General features: G+C 29.4%; 2 protein-coding genes across 5 annotated transcripts in view; one reads left to right on the plus strand and one right to left on the minus strand.

Moving 5' to 3' along the window:
- LOC117206217 overlaps positions 1-14415 on the minus strand; it is a 105337-nt gene extending 90922 nt beyond the window's left edge. For all 4 annotated transcript variants that reach the window (XM_033445349.1, XM_033445353.1, XM_033445351.1 and 1 more), the window contains exon 1: positions 14149-14415. The gene's annotated coding sequence lies outside the window, so the exon portion shown is untranslated. The remainder of the gene's footprint in view (positions 1-14148) is intronic.
- A 2562-nt stretch (positions 14416-16977) lies between these two features.
- On the plus strand, positions 16978-18614 carry LOC117206209 (transmembrane emp24 domain-containing protein 7-like). Its single transcript, XM_033445338.1, has 3 exons — positions 16978-17316; positions 17580-17816; positions 17913-18614. The coding sequence occupies exons 1-3, from the start codon at positions 17161-17163 to the stop codon at positions 18126-18128; spliced, it is 609 nt and encodes a 202-aa protein (XP_033301229.1). The 5' UTR covers positions 16978-17160; the 3' UTR covers positions 18129-18614.
- Positions 18615-18894: the final 280 nt, after the last annotated feature.

An 18894-nucleotide genomic window follows, 5' to 3' on the forward strand; every position in this document is an offset into this window, starting at 1 on the left:
CTAGTTTACACTGAAATACGAGATTTCACGACGTGTGCAGAGAAAGTTTTCCACTGTAAGATAATGCATTAGATCGCCGATTCCGGTTATCCGTTTAAATGCATGTGTCGCTTTCACGCTTTTTACATAAATTTTACAATTTCTGCATTGAATACGCAAAGAATCGTCTTTGTTATAAGCGTGTTTCCTGTTTAGTATCTTTTGGATTAATATGAACATTTTGCTAATTAATAGATTTGCTTATTGTTTCATTGCGAATAATAGATTTATTTCTCAAATCTTTCATTATTCCGATGTGCAGTATTATTCTACATTGAAATAAACAATTCACAATAAAAGTATAAGTTTGAAAGTAGAAATGGAAGAAAATAAATATTGAAATATGCTATACTTACATTGTTCGATAGTAATTATGTACAGTTACTCCCATTAATATTCGCAATATCTTCTAAAAAGGAAAAACTCTTTTAAAATAGGATCGGACGATTTGATTTTTTTTAGAAGTTAGAAGAATTGGTTTACTAGATGACATATAACAAATTTTGAAAATATTGCAGTTTGTCGGAATCGCAAAAAATAGCAACGGTCGTTTTTTACAATTTTTTTATCTGGGCCTATAATGAAAATTTAAACAATATCTTTTATAAATTTACGTCAGTTATATGTTAATAGATTCAGTATACATATATGGAAAATTTAACCGAAATCTGTTGATGCGGAAACAAGCCAGAGGCATCGAAACACGTAAAAATCTTTACATTTATTACAGTTATAGATCGAAAATTGTGAAAAATTACGATTTTCACCATTTTTAGCCATTTATAGCTCATAGCAACATTAACCGATTTCGATCGAATTTTCAGCATGTGCGAATATAATTGACATTAATTTTCAAAATGTTATTTAAATTTTTATTACACGCCCAGACAAAAAGCAATCTTTACCTTCGCCTTCGTGATTCCAAACAATTGCAATTTCTTTTTTGCTTTTTACACGTCATCTAGTAAATTAATCCTTTTCACTTCTAAAAAAGAATTGTCTTTTGGTTTTATTTCAAAAAAGTTATTCTGTTTTATTATATTTATGAATATTAATGGCAGTAACAATAGATAGATATTTTTATGCGAGAAAGATTCCACAACTGTCTTGTTAAAATTATTGTAGGACAAATATATATATTAAAAATTTCAAAACTATTATATCCTATTAGTTTCTTATTTTGATCCACTGTAAGAAACAATTGGAATATAAACTTAAAAAGAAAGATATATTCTATATTATTACATGTAGTTAATAATCTATAATATGTAAATGTATAATATAGGCAAACATTATTTCGAATAGATTATAAATGTACAAAAACAAATACTAATGATATTATTCGGTAACATATAATTATACAAAATTCAAATAACGGTAACGTTTTACCGTAATATAGTCAGATAAGCCGTGTTATAATTAATATTTCATGACTCTTCATTTCAGCGAGTGACTGCCTGCAGCAATCTATTGAACACTTGTAATATTAAATTTTTAACAAAATCTGGTTCTATATTTTCCCAATTTTTGTTTCTAAGTTTCTTATAATAATATGTATATTCAATATTATCTGACACAAGCTACTATATCTTTTTTCATCATCATACAAGCATCATGTATTTAATTATTGTTATATTATATATTTATTGTTATACAATATGATATATGTATATTATAATATAATTATAATTATATTATTATAATTCTTATAAATATACATATTATAATTATACGGTTGGGAACAAAAATAAATGGACAAGTACAGGTAGATATAAATGAAGTTTAATCGAACGTATTTTTATTGCATTGCATTGAATACTAATATTATATATTTAAGTTTTATCTAATAAATAATTCAAGTTAATATTTACATTTTTATGTAAAGAAGCCATACTGAATGGAGCTTCATTGCTATCTATTTCCATTACGTATTCACTTAGTTTCATCCTCGACTCTATTATGTCATGTACATACATATTTACATATGTAGTATGTGTATAACGAAAACTTCTGTTATTTTTCTTCTTTAAAACGACAAAATAACACGTCATTACACGCAATGAGAATTGCCTATGTACTTACTATTTCAAACCAGACTACAGCATTATTCAAACAGAATATTCGAAAAATGATTTTTTAAGAATGATTCGATGAAAATGATTTAAAAATGGTTATTTAAATGATATATTATCCCATTTGATTAGATGTTATTTTGAAATAATTATGCGTTGGTTTATTTGAATGGATAAATGATTTTTCTGAGAATTATTTTATTATTTTCTATCATATGTAATAAGTTTTTATCTTATTTGAAATTTTGCTTTCGAACATATATTTCCTAAAATAATATTTGAAATAATTTCTAATTGTATCTTATGAACATTGTTAATTGCGTTACAAACACTGATTTTCTCACAACGTCTTAGGTATATCATCTCAGACATTTATTATTCAAGAATAATTAAAATTAAAACAATACTGAACGGATATCATTACGTTGAAAAGTAATTAAAATTAAAAACATTTCATATTTCATCTAAGAGAGTTAACCAAAATGAAAAATTATTTAAAAATATGAATAATCTGATCTTGACACACAATAAAGTTATTTTATGTTATCTGTAAAAGGAAAATAATAACTTAATTGAAACGACTCATTTATTCATATTGCTATTTCTTATCTTTATGAAAAAAAATTATCTAATCCTGTTTCAAAGGAATACACAGAAGTGTTATAAAATAAACCAATGACTTATCTATAATGACCTCCGTAATTACTTATCTTCTTAAATCTTTTTCGTAAATGTTAATGAAGCGATCTTACTTATTTCATTATTCGACGAGTCGTTTTCTACTTCATGCATCGTGTATACACGGTCGCGCTAATTAAGCCCCGCTTGCTTTCACGCGCGGTGACAGATGTTGGATTACGCTCCGGAAACTTTAATTGTAGGTAAATTCGTAGAAAGAAATGCTGTGGATGGAAGGGGTAATATAATGCCGCGGAATGAAGGTATAACGAGTCTGGTAGAGCGCGTCTGCAAGTCTGCATTGCTCCGTGGTTCATAACTGAAACCAGACTACACAGCAACAAGAAACAGGTAGATACGTAGCTGGACGTGCCTCTCTCGAAAGAGGATCTACGTCAGTTTTCTTCCGCGGTTAGATGAATGGGGGGGGAGAGAAGTCCTGAATCTCGCCGTCGGCAGTGTCTAATAATAGCGGCACGTTGCATGTTTCTCTTTCTAGCCAGTGAACCAGCGTTTCGAGAATCGATACCAATGCTCTTAACGTGCGTGCAAAATGGTGCACGTGTACATTCTACATGCATATATGATATACGTATTGGCATTGAAAATGAGTCAAGTACATCATGTCTCGTTTGTATTAGTTAAGTTAGTCGAATCCAAGTCACTTGACCTGAAGTTTGTGTTTGTACAGATCAAACATAAAACTAATTAAACAAGAAATAACAGTATGTTATGCATTGTGACGCTAGATTTATGATATAAGTAAAGTCAGGGAAAGTCTATGATTCGAAATAAGGTAAAAGTGAGAATAACAAAATTGAGCAAGAGCCTTTACTTCAGAGAATTTGGAAATTTCTCTACTTTGAGACTAGTTCTTAATTTGACAGGAGTGGACAATTGATAGGAGATTTCTACATGACATAATAAGTTGAATACATTGATTCGAATTTTTTTAGGTAAGTCAAGAATTATCCCAATACACGTATAATCGATAAATTTTAAAATTTAATTTGAATTTTCAAACTCGATCTTTTAAAATATTAGACCTACAACGTAATTTTATTATCCTTAATTTTCGTCTTATTTTGAGTCATAGTGTCTTCTTTGGCTTCGCTTGCGCCATAAACTTAGGTCCACGATGTATAGCAACCGTTATTCCTTTCAAGTCAAGGCATATGTATTTGAAAGAACTTTAGCTTCATTCGAGATCGTATTTCAAGTCAAGCAAGATAATAATAAGTTCGTATTAGCAAGGTAGTATTAGTATTAATTACGCAATTAATATTAAGTAGTATTAAGTACTCGAACACAAGCAACCTGAACTCGAGTGACTTAACTAATGAGAACCATCATAGAAACTTGTAGGAATATTTCAAAACACGTAAATACCAGGTTCACACTGGTAAAGTTGTTTGAATTCAGACGCTTGAATGAATTATAGTGTTTATAAATATAGAGACAGAGTTCTTCCAAAGTTCTTCATATATATGGAAATACAATATCTTTTCACTGATGATCAACTTTAAAAATTGGAAATAGCTATTATGTTATAAATTCCTTTTGCCATATGTACATCTTGCTGTTTTATCTTTCAAGTATGTGATTTTTTTGGCTAGGGACAATATCCAATACAATGCAATATTAATGCTTATAACAATTGCAAGAAGTGATTAATAGTAAAATATAGAATGTTTTAAAATGCTAGAACAACTATAGTACAGTAGTATAGAGAGGAGCAAGAGAAAACAGCTGCAACGGGACAGCAAGACAATAGACGATAGTTTTAGTCTTAGTTTAGTCGTTAGTTTTTAATTGCGAATTAGGTTAAGAGTTCTATTTGCTGTAAACTGAGCCAACTAAGTTCCTTTTTAAGGCCATTGAACCCGAAAAGAAAAATCAAACAGAAGAAATACAGCATAGTAGTATCATTATTAAAACATTAACTATAGTATATTTTTATTATGAATATATAATATAATAACTTGATATCGGAGTTATTTTCAGAAAATATAAGAATATTTTTCTACAAATTGTTGTATTTTTTAAACTAATTGAGATATTGATATGAAAAAAAAATTGAAAGATATAATAAAGACCTTCCAATTATTATTTGCACGCATTATTTACTTAATATTATTCAAATTAAATATCGTTTGAAACAGCTATATGTATTTCATATTTACACATGAAAGTGCAATTATTCGATAATATATATAATATTTACGTATGTTCTCACACTTGGTGAATTTGTTAGGAAAATAAATGCGATAAATGAATACAAAATATGTTCTTTTATATATATTTTTAAAAAATACATATAAAATACACAAAATATGCAAAATGTGTAAAATAATCAAGATTTTTAAGTTTCACTATACATATTATCTATTTTCTACAAGATGTATTTGCAGGAACATCCGTACTTTAGTGTTTAATCGCAAATACGACGTGTCACGGTTTTCTAGAAGTGTTAGAACATTTCCATTAATAGCTCCAAAATTTTTCATAATCGAGTCAATAAAACATATACAACTATAGGAATACTAATACAGCTATGTATCAGTAACACCTAATAGAAAATAAAAAATTTTCCCAGACAGTGAACAACGCCGTCCTTAAAAATCTCCATAAAACTACTAAGTTAAATAAAACGTACAACACCTACAAAAACAGTACTTATTCAGTAATAGTATTATTACGGAATGCAATAATTGCCGCATAAATGGAAGCACAGTAACGTGGATGGTAACAGCTGCATCGATTGCAGCAGTGCTAAATAATAGCGACGCGACAGCAGCAAATACCGCAGCTGATCGAATACTAATTAAAAAACGTACAGAAGAACCTCGCATGCACTGCGTTTTATTTATCTTTTCATGAATTTGTTAATATTATAGTTACTCCGGTCAGTACAAAAAATTCTGTCAGAACTAAATTAATTAGTTCAAGACGACAAACATTGTAATTTTTTCCTTCTTTATAAAAAATATAAATGCAGATATCTGTGTTTGAAAATAATTGCTTGTATTTTTGCTCCGTTTATTTTAACTTTATAAGTTAAATTATATTTTAATTTTGCTAAATTTATCCTATGAAATGCAAGAAAAACATAAATATAAGAAAAGCTCTACGTCATTTCTCATTTTACATACGTAATAAGTACAAACTTCTAATTCAAATATCTTTTAAATTAATTATTTTTAGACAAGATATTACAAACACTATTATTAATAATTTTAATAATTTCTTATAAAAAATCAAAATTTGCATTCATGAGCGTATAAAAAGGTATGTATTCTTGCTGAAGAAACTGATGAACTTGAAAACGGTAACCTTGAAGGAATAAAGTCGCGAATTGCAGTGTTCACACTTCTGAATCAACAAACTTGATACAATTCTCTGCCTCGAAAGAACTAATGAAAGTACAGATTTAGGAATCCAACTGCTGTTCAAAGATACTCAGAGATGTGTCTATTTTTGACCATTTAATTAAAATATTGTGAATAAAAGAATCGGACATTATATGGTTTATACAGTGACGAGCAAAAGTGTAAACACACTCCGCTGATTTTATATAAAAGGCGATAATACGACTAATTTTTCAAGTGAACGGTAAAGATTAGATAACGGTAACTACAAGCTGCGTCTGATTAACGAAATGTAATAGTTCATTTTCATTAACATTAATAATGTACAGAACATTTTACAAAAATGGACATCTCAAACCATGTTTACAGTTTTGCACTTTAATTATACTCGTCGAATTAAGGTTTCAACCTAGTATTTCGTCCACTTTTCTTTACTTTTTTTTAATGCTTTTAATCTACGAGGCATACTGTCAATTAAATTTTTCCCATAATTCATGAACACCCGAAGGTGGATTATTATATTTTTCCAGCCTTCTTTTCAAAATGGACCACAAATTTTCGATCGGATTCATATCCGGACTTTGTGCTGGTCACTTCATCACAGAAAAATTTTGATTTTCTAGCCAGGTTTTAACTATTTTTGCAGTATGCTTAGGATCCTTGTTGAAATACTACTTCACGTTCATTATATCCAATAGAATTAACTACAGAAGGTAAATTACTTTGTAGAATGGTCAAATAATGCTCTTTTCGTATTATACCTTCGATTCGAACTAAGGGGCCAACACCTCTGTGAGTAAAGCAACCCCAACACATGATTGAGCCACCTCCAAACTTCATAGTTTGTTTTATACCACCTGGTTGATCATTATTCTCGGATGAAGTCCAATACCAGGACCTTCTGTCAGATTCGAATCTGTTAATTTTTGTTTCGTCACTCCATATAACTCTTTTCCAATCTTCGGCCGTCCATTCTTTGTAGGTGTCCACAAATTGTTTTCGTAATTTAATATTTTTGTTTGAAAGAGATGGTTTACTTTCTTTTTCCTTCGCTCGTAAACCAATTCTCTTTAAAGAGCGACGAATGGTCCATTCGCTAGCACTTATTTCGATTTCCTGAGCAGCAATTTTTGGTGTTTTGTAACTATCCGACCGAATACAGTGTGCAATTTCACGTACTGCTCTATCCGAAATAAGTCGCGGTCTATCGTTTTGTGAAGAAATTGGTGCACTAACATACTTTTTTCTTATTCTTGCAACTATCGTATGACTGACACCACATTTCTCTGCAATTTGCCGCAACGACAAATCTTTATCACACAAACAAATAATACTGTTCTTTTTATCTTCACTAACTGGCTTCATCTTGGATTAAGCATATCAAACTGAAAAGTAATCTAACAATGGTGTGAAACAGTTGACTGCGAAACAGTGGACAATCAGTGCTTATTGACAGTTTCGTTTCCCTGACATTTACGTGCTATCATAAACGTTTCTGACGAAACGTACAAAACTGTAAACATTGTTTCAAAACACAATTATTATAAAATATTCTGTACATTATTAATGTTAATGAAAATGAACTATTACATTTCGTTAATCAGACGTAGCTTGTAGTTACTGTTACCTAATCTTTACCGATCACTTGAAAAATTAGTCATAGTATCGTCTTTTACATAAAATCAAATTTGCTCGTCACTGTATATCGATATTGAAATTTAAATATATTAAAGTTCCGTTTTTAAGTTTAATGGAATTACTTAAATTCAAATTTTATTTCGAGTTTATGCAAGAAAAATTAGTTTAAAATCGTTTAAGATTTTTATAACTCGACGATGCTTCATGGTACCTCTCATATAAAAATGAATCGTATATGCTTTAGTATAAGATGGTACAAATTCTCAGAGGTAACACGTTTAACTACACAAAGAAAAGATTTCATTGTGTACACGTGACTGAGGCTTCTTAATTTTAGGTTAATTTAAATTGTTACATTTTTAAAAGAATTTAGTGTTATAATCAATTTTTTCGGGATGGTAATTTTTATATTACCTACTTGTTTTATATTACATCTGATTGTTAGTTATCGCCACTACTATATGCATTTATGCCCTACTGATTATGATAAATATTTATATTTAGGATATAATATTATTTGAACAGCTTTTAAATATCTAGAATAAGAATTGTAACACCTAATTGAATATAGATGCCAGAAGTTAATTTCGAGTAAAATGAAATTATTTTTTGATTTAAAAGAAACAGTAGTTGTTAAATAATACAATGTTATTTTCAATTTCATGCTTGTCGATATTGTTTTCCTAAAGTTTCTTCGACGTTAAGTATGCACCACTTTAGATATCCATTTTCGTTATGTGCCCGCTTGCAGTCAGGTTACTTAAATTCAAACGACTTCAACTAACTTGTATAAACAAGACATTCATCAACCCGAGTCATGTAAATTCAAGTAACTTAACCGACCTAGAGAGGGATTCAGTGTTCTTATAAACGGTAATATACATATACAGGGTCCGGTAGAATAACATGTAAAAGCGGACACAATGTAATTCTTTGTATAAAAATAAAAACAAAAGAATAAAATTTGTTAATTTTCAGTTTAGTTTTCGAGAAAATCAAGTATACTTGAACATGGCTAATTCCGTACCGAACAAGACTAAATAATCGACAGGAAGTCATATTACGTACAAAAACAAATCGAAAATGTAGAATGTTGTTATATCTATACTCAGAGGTAGGATCAGAATAGTTATTATTTTATTGAATGGATAAATCTATCACACCGTTCTGAGCCAAAAAGAAACCTTTATTGCATGCGCTTACAAAACCTAGGGATAAAAACAAAAAAGCATCTTAAGCCTATCGATTAAATCTATCGATTGTAACTAGGATTATCTTCCAGTTACTATTTCTTATAACTAACGCATCTGCATATGCATGGCGAGCACGAACTTACGTTGTCATTTTCAACATAGAATAAAATTTTTTCTCGGGACGCTTTATTTCAAATAAAAACAAATTTGAAAATTTATCGTACACATGTACTAGGCCTATTCTTAGCGAAACATGCTCAAACTACATTTTCTTGAAAATGAAGCCTTAAACAGGAAAATCTTATTCTATATTTTCGATTTATTTTCGATTTATTTTCGATTTATTATTAATCCTGTCCAATCCGAAATTAACCATGTTCAAGTATACTTGATAAATTTTTAAACGTGATTCTTTCGAAAACTACACCGAAAATTAAAAGAATTTTATTCTATTGTTTTTTCTTATTTTTACATAAGGAATCACATCGTTCCTGCTGTTACTTGTTATTTGGTCGGACCTTGTATACAACCATTTATACAACGATACCACGCGCATCGTGTATCGCGGTAAATTAGTCTGGCTAGAATAAAAGTCGTCAACGAAGCGTTACAAATGCACGTTTTTTCCAATCTACATTGGCTGTGGATTGCCCGCTAATTATTAAAGAAGAGATTCTCTCAATTATACGTCAGGACGTTGACCTGTCTAGTTGCAAATGTCGCGACGGTGAAAAGTAGAGTTTATCCGACGTGGATGGTAAGAGATCGATTGAACAACGTGTATAACGTTCCGTTCACGTGCGAACGTACTAAGGTATAGGCTGGTATATAAGACCATAACCGCATGAACACCATAAGCACGCACTTTTATAACTTACGGTAAATTTATTTCACAATGTATTTCCCCTCCCTGGCATGGCTGGTGTTCATGTTTCTTGGTTACAATTTTGGAGAATTTGTAGTACTGTTACGAACGTTTCATGGTTATATGGTAAAGTAAGTTACGAGTTGAATGGATAAATGTATTAGCTTGTTGCATAATAAACATGCCACTTTTCTAATAAACAAATTATTTGTATATTGTTTTGCTTAAAAAGCATCGATTTTATCAATTCTAAGGCACCAAGATCCATTACTACCTTTATTGATTTGATAATATTTGCAAAGCAACTATATATATATTTTTTACTTTTTTCTAAGTACAATATACAGTTTCCAGATCATTTTTCCTTTTGAATACATACTTAGCTGAACTGCTCCGAAATAATAAATGTATGGATACAGATGATTCTTACTATAAATAAAAATTTGTATTCTAACTAAAACAAATTACGCTATTAATGCCGTAAAATAAGTATTACCGAAAATAGCATTTATTATGAAACAATCTGATATTAGATTATCCTTTATGTATTGCAACTCTTTTCATATCTGTATGTATTAAATAAAGATAAACAATTACCTATCGATAATTAATCACTGATATATTTTCTAGATTAATTTTGCTATAAATTCACAAAATCTTAGGCGTCTGTTTCGTAGCATTCTGTATATCATTACCTGAATGCAAAGTAAATGATAGCTTTTCTATCAGCTTAATAGAATTTTCTGTAAATACTTACTCCATTGCTTGGAAATTAGATAATAACAACAGAAAATACAAATATGATAACAAGAATAAAACGAACGACTTTTTTAATGTAATTATTCTAATATTTTTTTATAATAATTTATTTATAATTTATCCAAGTTTCACTTCATAAATTTTTAGATTTTTATAATTTCTATTAAATATTTGTTTGAAACTATAATTATCGTTTACGACTCATAAACATATTATATTAATTAATATATATTAATCACAAAAAACAATTGTATAAACATTTCGTTCATTTATTATAATAACCGATGGATATGAAATAATTGAGTAAAGAAATTAATGTTTAACACGTTGAATGCCACGCTAGTTTTTCAGGGATTGCCCGTGGCGTCACGATGAATTTTTTAATATACGATACATACAATGTTCAAATATTACCTATAAGAAATATGTTACAATGGATTTATCTCACTGAGGTCACCGGTGACCCCCGTGGCGCTAAAGTGCGATTTCGTGCGATCACTTATTTTTTTCGTTTATCAATTATCTCATATTGTTTCTTCGCGTTGCTAAATAATTGTTCCAAACCATAATCCATCCTTCGGTCATACTTATTCGGACCTTACTTTAGTATCTTTTACTTTACTGTCAAGGCCCTTAATTGCCATCAGACATTTTTCAAGTCGAAACGTTCCTTAGGGTTATTGCTCATTAAGGCAAAACACGGAAAAATCGTGAACAAAATATCATGATAACGAAATTGAGGTTTCCATTTCTCCATATGAAAGCTTGCTAAGAAAACCACGTCATGAATTAAAGGCAATGTCGGGAAAGGCTAGAACTGTGCGACGATTTTGCAAAATATGTTATGAAAAAAACTAAAAAACGCTAAGGAGGACAACTACAAAAAGCTGTAGTAAAAAAAGTCGTGACATATTGTGAAGACCGTGCTAGTTCACACTTTCTTTGTTTGGAGTGTTTCAATACGACACATCGCAATATGCACACATAATAGATTATATTTCATGTATAAATAAAACTATTTTTATGTGTTTTATACTGCATTAATTTCATCACACCATTGTAGTAGCGATGTTAATGATAACAGATTTATAACTATTAACATTTGTTCAAATTATGTATTTCTACTAAATTATGTATTTCTACTTGGCGCGTAGGTCACCGGTGATCCCCGTGGCATTCAATGTGTTAAGTATAAAATTAGATAGTATACTGTCACTGTAGTTTTTACATTTAGATGCATATCCAAGTATGTGTATACATTGAAAACATTGGAAGAAATTTATTAATAAACCGAGTATTTCAGCATCGCGTCCGTCAACCTTGCTTCGTTTATTTGCTATATTCGACTATATTTAACGTTCGTTACATTACAGCACTCGCAATTCGTGCATAACCCAACATCGCTACCATTGATTAATCATGGAAATTGGCAGAGAAATCATAAAAAAGGACGTAAAATCAGCATAATGATTGAAATATAATTGTAAGATGAAACGAAACAAATATATGATTATAAATTTACTAATGTTATATGGGTACATGTTATCTTAACTATCTTAGTACATGAAACATGGACATAAATTAATGTAAAATTTTTAGAAAGAACATTTAAATAAACTTCGCTTTTGCGAAAATCGAGTTTGAAATTTGTAAAATATACATATTTCAATATGGGTAATTGCGGATTGGGCAGGAACGAATAATCGACAAGAGGTTATTCTACGTACGAAAATAAGTAAAGAATGTAGTACAAAATTTGTTCATAGGAGGCTTCATCTTTAAAAAAACAAGATTTGAAAATTCCAGGTCTATTCTTAACTAAACATCGTTCAAATTCAAATTTTTTTGGAAACGAAGCTTTAAATGGAAAGATTTTATTGTACATTTTTCACTTATTTTCGTATGTAAAATGTCCTTCTGCTGATTGATTACTCCCACCCGATTGGTAATTACACAAATTCATATATACTAAATAAATTTCCAAACTAGACTTTCTCGAAGACGAAGTCTCAAATAAAAAAATTTTATTCTATGTATACATTCGATTTATTTTTTCATCTAGAATCACTCTGTATATGCAACCTTTTTAAAATAAATTTTCTAGTAAGAATTAACCGAACAATCTAAAATGAACATTAGCCAACAAATTACATATACAATAATTATTTAAATTACAATAAGTATCGTAATTAGTTCGATCTTCAAACTTATGTAAATATTACTATTGATTTTTAATATGAAAGTGCAGAAAATGTATTTTAATAATTTACAGAATAATTTATCAATAACCATTCATAACCATTCAATATTTAAAATGAATGTTTTTAAAAATGTTAAAATGGAACCGATTCTTTAATTTTTCCATTTTATACAAATATACTATGTACATAAACCTTTTAAAATATTTCTTACTTTCATTTTGCACAATACTTCTGCAAAATGCTTTTGCGAAATTATTTACAGTTTGTACCCTAAATATTAATTAATTGTTAAAAGCCACCAACCTACATTCTAAACTTCCAAAACATATCGCACGATATAACGTAGAGACACTGATCCTATATCGATTGCGTCCGAAAGTGTAATTTGATAACAAAAATAATACTACACAACGACGGGAAAATATCGCAATATTTCTTAAACTTTTTCAATACTATGTATCATTTTAACATAAAAAATTAATACCAGTAGAATAAAAAATAAATAAATAATGAATTTAGCAATAAATTTAATGAGTATCGAAAACATAAATACGATAAATAATATTTCTAATATTTTATTTCAATAATTATTACTTGTGTATAAACTGGAAGAATTTTGCTGTTGGGCAGAATATTTCAAAATACTGGCATAAAGTCTTTCGTTTATTGCCTTACGGGTACATTCAAAGAAATATTCAGTGGGTAAAATGCTTCTTTGTGACACCAATTCAATTGTAGCTAAAACAATGCACGAATTTCAGAGATCAGAAGAGTACTAACTCGTGAAAACCAACAACCAATTCTTTCAATATTTCTTCTACAATACTATTTTAAATATTAAGATATATGTAGAAAAAACAATTACTTGTCTTGAGTAATCACATGTAAATAAACTCAAAAAAGACCAATAGAATAGAAATCACTAAACTGCAGATTTCTATGCAATATCATGTTTTTATGAATGTAACTACAGAAGTAGAACCTAGTTCCTGAGTTTAATGTTTTATCCAACTGTATATTTCCAACGTTGGATAATATTTCAGAAAACAAACTATGGAAAAGTTGTTAAAGGTATGCATCATTTTCCGTTCAATTTTCCTTAAAACATTAAGAATCTTCTTTGACAAAATAAGAGTAAGATTGAATTTTAAAAATTCATAATCGGATTAAATAGAGATTTGTTTCATCCACCAAGTATTATAACCAATACTTTGTTTTATATATTTTATATATTTTTATATAGATATTATGCACACTCTGTATATTTTTCCACTGTATATGTTCTACACATAGACGTTCCAGTGAAGATTATTCGCTTTATCTGAAAGGACTTACTTTATAGACGGCTAGCCTGAAAATTTTTCAAGTCACCGACCTATGTTAAACCAGATCATCATCTTCTGTCTTGAACTCCAATAAAACTCCAGTGTTCTTTCTCTCACGCGCGTTACTTTTTATCAGTTTTTCACGGTAGAAACACAAAAATTGTTTTCACGTATAAATTTCTTGTAACTGTGCAAAAGAAAAATTTCTCGATAAAAATAATACTAGTAAGAGACGAGAGAGGTGTACAAGAGACCTGCCTCCTACCGTTGTCGTTCGAAAACTCATGGTGCGAGCTTGATGCGATCGTGTGCTTCTTCCCCCACTCCTATGAAGTTAATCGTAGTGGAGAAACCCCTCATGTTGTTCGTATTTCGAACCTGACTCTTCGTGTATACACGAATACGTGTGTATATACACTATCGCTCAAAAGTTGAATACATATGTTACTGATAAAGGATTCTTCAATTTTGCACACATTACTTGCAATTGACACTTTTATTTTATATACAATTTTGTGTATACATTTATTATTATTATTATGTATGCATTTTTGTGTATGCAAACATATAACACACCTTGTAACGCCATATTATATACATATGTATATACATAATTCCTAATTTCTAATACTACACCTCTAATTTCTAACCTACATTATCTAAACCTTATTATTCTAAATCTATATGCGAGTTACAAATAATACGTGATATTAATATCTTTGCACATACTGAAATTGTTAAATGCGAATGAAATGCAAGTTCTAAAATTCTAATTGTCCTTTACACATGCAGAAACTTTTGACGGATAGTGTATGTACTTATATACACAGTCTCAAACGGAACGTGGTCATTACATATTCACGAACCGTGTATGTGTACGACATAGAGCAGGTGCTCCAAGATTTTTTATAAAAATTTGTTTTTTGAATACTATTTATAAATAAGTATAGTAAAGACAATAAATATAGTTAAATCGTTAGAAACGTATACGTTCAATTATATGTGAAATAATAAGTAATTATATATGCAAATATCACTTAATTAATTACATATGCATGTAAAATCATGACTATTTGTAGCGGTGGTACACGTAATCGATGCGGAGTATACGGAGACATCGATATATATACATATAATAATCACTTTTTAATAGAAATATATTAAGAATATAATCCTAAGAATATCTGTGTTTCAAAATATCAATACATATCAATTTTGCCTATTACGTATTTTAGTTTCCAAATGTTAGTTAGCATTTCTTTATTATTTTCAGAAATTATTTTCATCATTTTCAGAAATACTATATGAAAACCTCCGGTACATTTTAACTTTGATTAAACTCACATTGATTTTGTGATCTACATAGTAACACATCAAATTTAAGACTGCTTGCAGATATCGTTAAAGATCATTCAAGCATGCTATGCGGAATTATAAAAAAATTCGTGACTGTTATTGCCGTGCCAGCAAGGAGTCTAGATTATATGATAGGACGTATACATATGTATGTATATATATATATATGGTATTACATTACACAAGTATACACTACACTGTCCGCTTACTACACAATATAATCTACGTAATCGCAATTTCATTTTTCTGTCTCGAAAATATCAGATCTATTTCAGACATAGCTTTAACAATTACAGTTAAATATTTAATTATTACAAACTAAATGTTAATGTTTCAAGGGATTTTTCTTTTTTTTATAGTAGTTCTTGTAATTCTTTCATGCAACCTATTTTGTATATTTTTAATTTTACAGTCTATTGTACTTGCTTGAAATAATTTTTGGGGTGACATATATTTTTTCACATCCTTTCACGCTTGATTTCCTTTTATAATGAAAAGAATCTTTATACTGCTCTGCCCCTCTTTTGTACGCCCTCCTTGCCCTTCGATACACGTGATTTGTTCTGCAACAGACTTCCATGAATAAGTAACATGACAGACGAGAAGACTATATTAGAATGGGAGGCGGGGCCTTAGGGCGCCTCACGCAAATGCTACTTTACACATACACGTGTTTCCTTGCAGTATTAAAGTCTTTTCTATCTGATAGGGAGTATACACAAGACCTGCAAATCATTCTATGTTCTAATTGCATACATGGAAATAAGTTATGTATGAAAATATATACATGTAAAATATTTCATCTATGTAACAAAATTTGATCGCACCCAAAAACAATTATTCAAAACTAAAACTTTCTAAGACTAGACTTAAAAATTTATACGTTTAAATTTCTTAATGTGAATAAATGTTGATTGGAGTTGCAATATATTGTTATTTAAACATTATTCGTCTATTCCAAAAGAGGAAGAAGTATTGAGAAATTGACACTTTGAAACAACTTCCGGTTTCTAGAATCATGCAATACACGTAGAGGAAACTATTTAATATTCTTCTAAGTCATAAGCACGTGTATTTATTAATACTGTGAAAAAAACGTGACAAAACTTATGTACCCATACCCTATACATTAATCATCGACATTCATTAATTTATGGATCCTTGTAATAATGATATATAAACGAGTTAGTAAAAGGTACAGGAGATATAGTTTCATAATCAAAATATATATCTTTTAAATGACGTGAACAGGTCAAAAAATTATAATAAAAAGTAACATTTTTTACGTATGTATTTTTTTAAATCAATAAAATATTTTATATATGTATGATCAAATTTTTCACTAAATCTTTTTTTAATTGTAACTTTTAATTAATTTCAATTTTCAATTGAAATTTACTCAGAAAGTTTAATTTAAATTTCTTAAAAGATGTTTTATGTAATCTAAAAAGAATTTGAACATTTTTCGAATTGGACGTCGCCGCAGTTAATTCCGTTTCAGCGGCGCTCCTGTCGTATTAACACAAGTAATATCCGGCCACGTTAAAATAGCTTGTTTGGTTAAAATATTGGCCGGGTCCTTGATCAGTTAATTGAATAGTGTATCTTAAAATCTTTTCCGAACTTAAATGTGAATAATTTATAAAAGACACTAAACTAACGAAGAATGAACTACTGGTCAATTTGTTTGCTGCTTGTCTCGTTGTTTGGTACCATATTACGTACTGGTGGTGTCGAACTATCCTTCGAACTACCTGACAATGCGAAACAATGTTTCTACGAAGAGATCAAACAGAACACAACAGCAATGCTCGAATTCCAGGTACATAGATTATTTATTATTTAGTAAGATACTTCTTTTGGTAATGTGTAGTTATTAAAATAAAATTTACAAGCAATATATGTAGTTTATTTCGACGCAATAATGTCAGCCACATTTAATTTTGTAATCATTACCAACTTGTCATTGAAACACAAACATATTGCAACTTTGCAATATTGACACTAAAATTTAACATGTTCTCCGAAGAATTCTTTTATAGGTTATAAAAATGATGTGGTTTCAATCAAATAAATGTTTTTTAGGTTGTGACAGGTGGACAATATGATGTTGATGTAATTTTAGAAGCACCGAATACAGAAATCATTTATAAACAAATAAAAACACAGTTTGATTCATATCAATTTACAGCATCAATGTCAGGAGCATATAAAGCCTGTTTTAGCAATGAATTCTCAACATTTTCACACAAACTTGTTTACATGGATTTCAGAGTGGGAGATCAATTACCAGTTGGGGAGCATGTAACTGTTATGACACAGGTAATATATATATTAATTATTTTTATATTATATGTAAAATATAAAATAAAATGTTTGTAAGATCAAAATAAACGTCATATAAATATTTTGTTTTAGATGGAGTCTTCGGCCGAAGAAGTACATAAGCATTTGAATAGTATTTTAGACTATCAAACACATCATCGATTAAGAGAAGCGCAAGGTCGTAAACGTGCAGAAGATTTGAATAATCGTGTGCTCTTATGGTCCGTTATGGAAACACTTACAATTTTGATCATATCTGTGGGGCAGGTGTATGTATTAAGGACCTTTTTCACAGAAAGAAAGCGTTAAAACATTCATTAGTGCATCTGCAAATAATAATACATTCTTTGTTCGCAATACAATAACTAATCCGTCAGAGTAATGTGGGACACCATCATATTTAATGTTTCACAAATTCTACCAATTATGGTGCCATGTTAACTTTGGCCAGTTGTTTGTTGTGTCCATACCTATTTTGGACTGAAAAGTACAACTCCAAAGATACGAAATAATTTAGCAGCAGAAACATGTGGTTTCCTGGAGTATGAGGATGTTGTGTATGCGCGTTCATGTGTGTATAATTTAAATTAAGTTATATAAAACCTAGAACATTTTAACAAGTACCTGCTCTATTATGAGCTATAAGGGGAATGTGGAATCAATTGGACTGTCCCTTTTAATGATAAATTTTTAAGTTATAACTGTACTTTGGCATTGACAGTGTAACACTGTCATGAAAAATACATTTTTCTTACTGTGAATGTGTAACAATAAACTAGAACATTTACGTATGAATGTGTTACTTTTTACGATTACTTTTCCCATCTTACTGAAATATTAATATAACTTGTTACAATTGTACTTAATGTATTGATTGACAAATAAAGAATATCTCAAATTTGCATTTTGTACAATTAACAGAAAAATATGTATAAACTTTACTTTCTGATTTCTCCTATATATACTCTTTGCTTTACATAACTTAGGATTCATATAAAATAAAATCGCATATCCTCGTATCCGAAGAATTAATGCATTATCTTTTTTAACTAATTTATAAAAAAATAATTTTAGC

This window comes from Bombus bifarius, unplaced genomic scaffold (genome assembly GCF_011952205.1).
Source record: "Bombus bifarius isolate JDL3187 unplaced genomic scaffold, Bbif_JDL3187 scf7180000007998, whole genome shotgun sequence".
Classification (NCBI taxonomy): domain Eukaryota; kingdom Metazoa; phylum Arthropoda; class Insecta; order Hymenoptera; family Apidae; genus Bombus; species Bombus bifarius.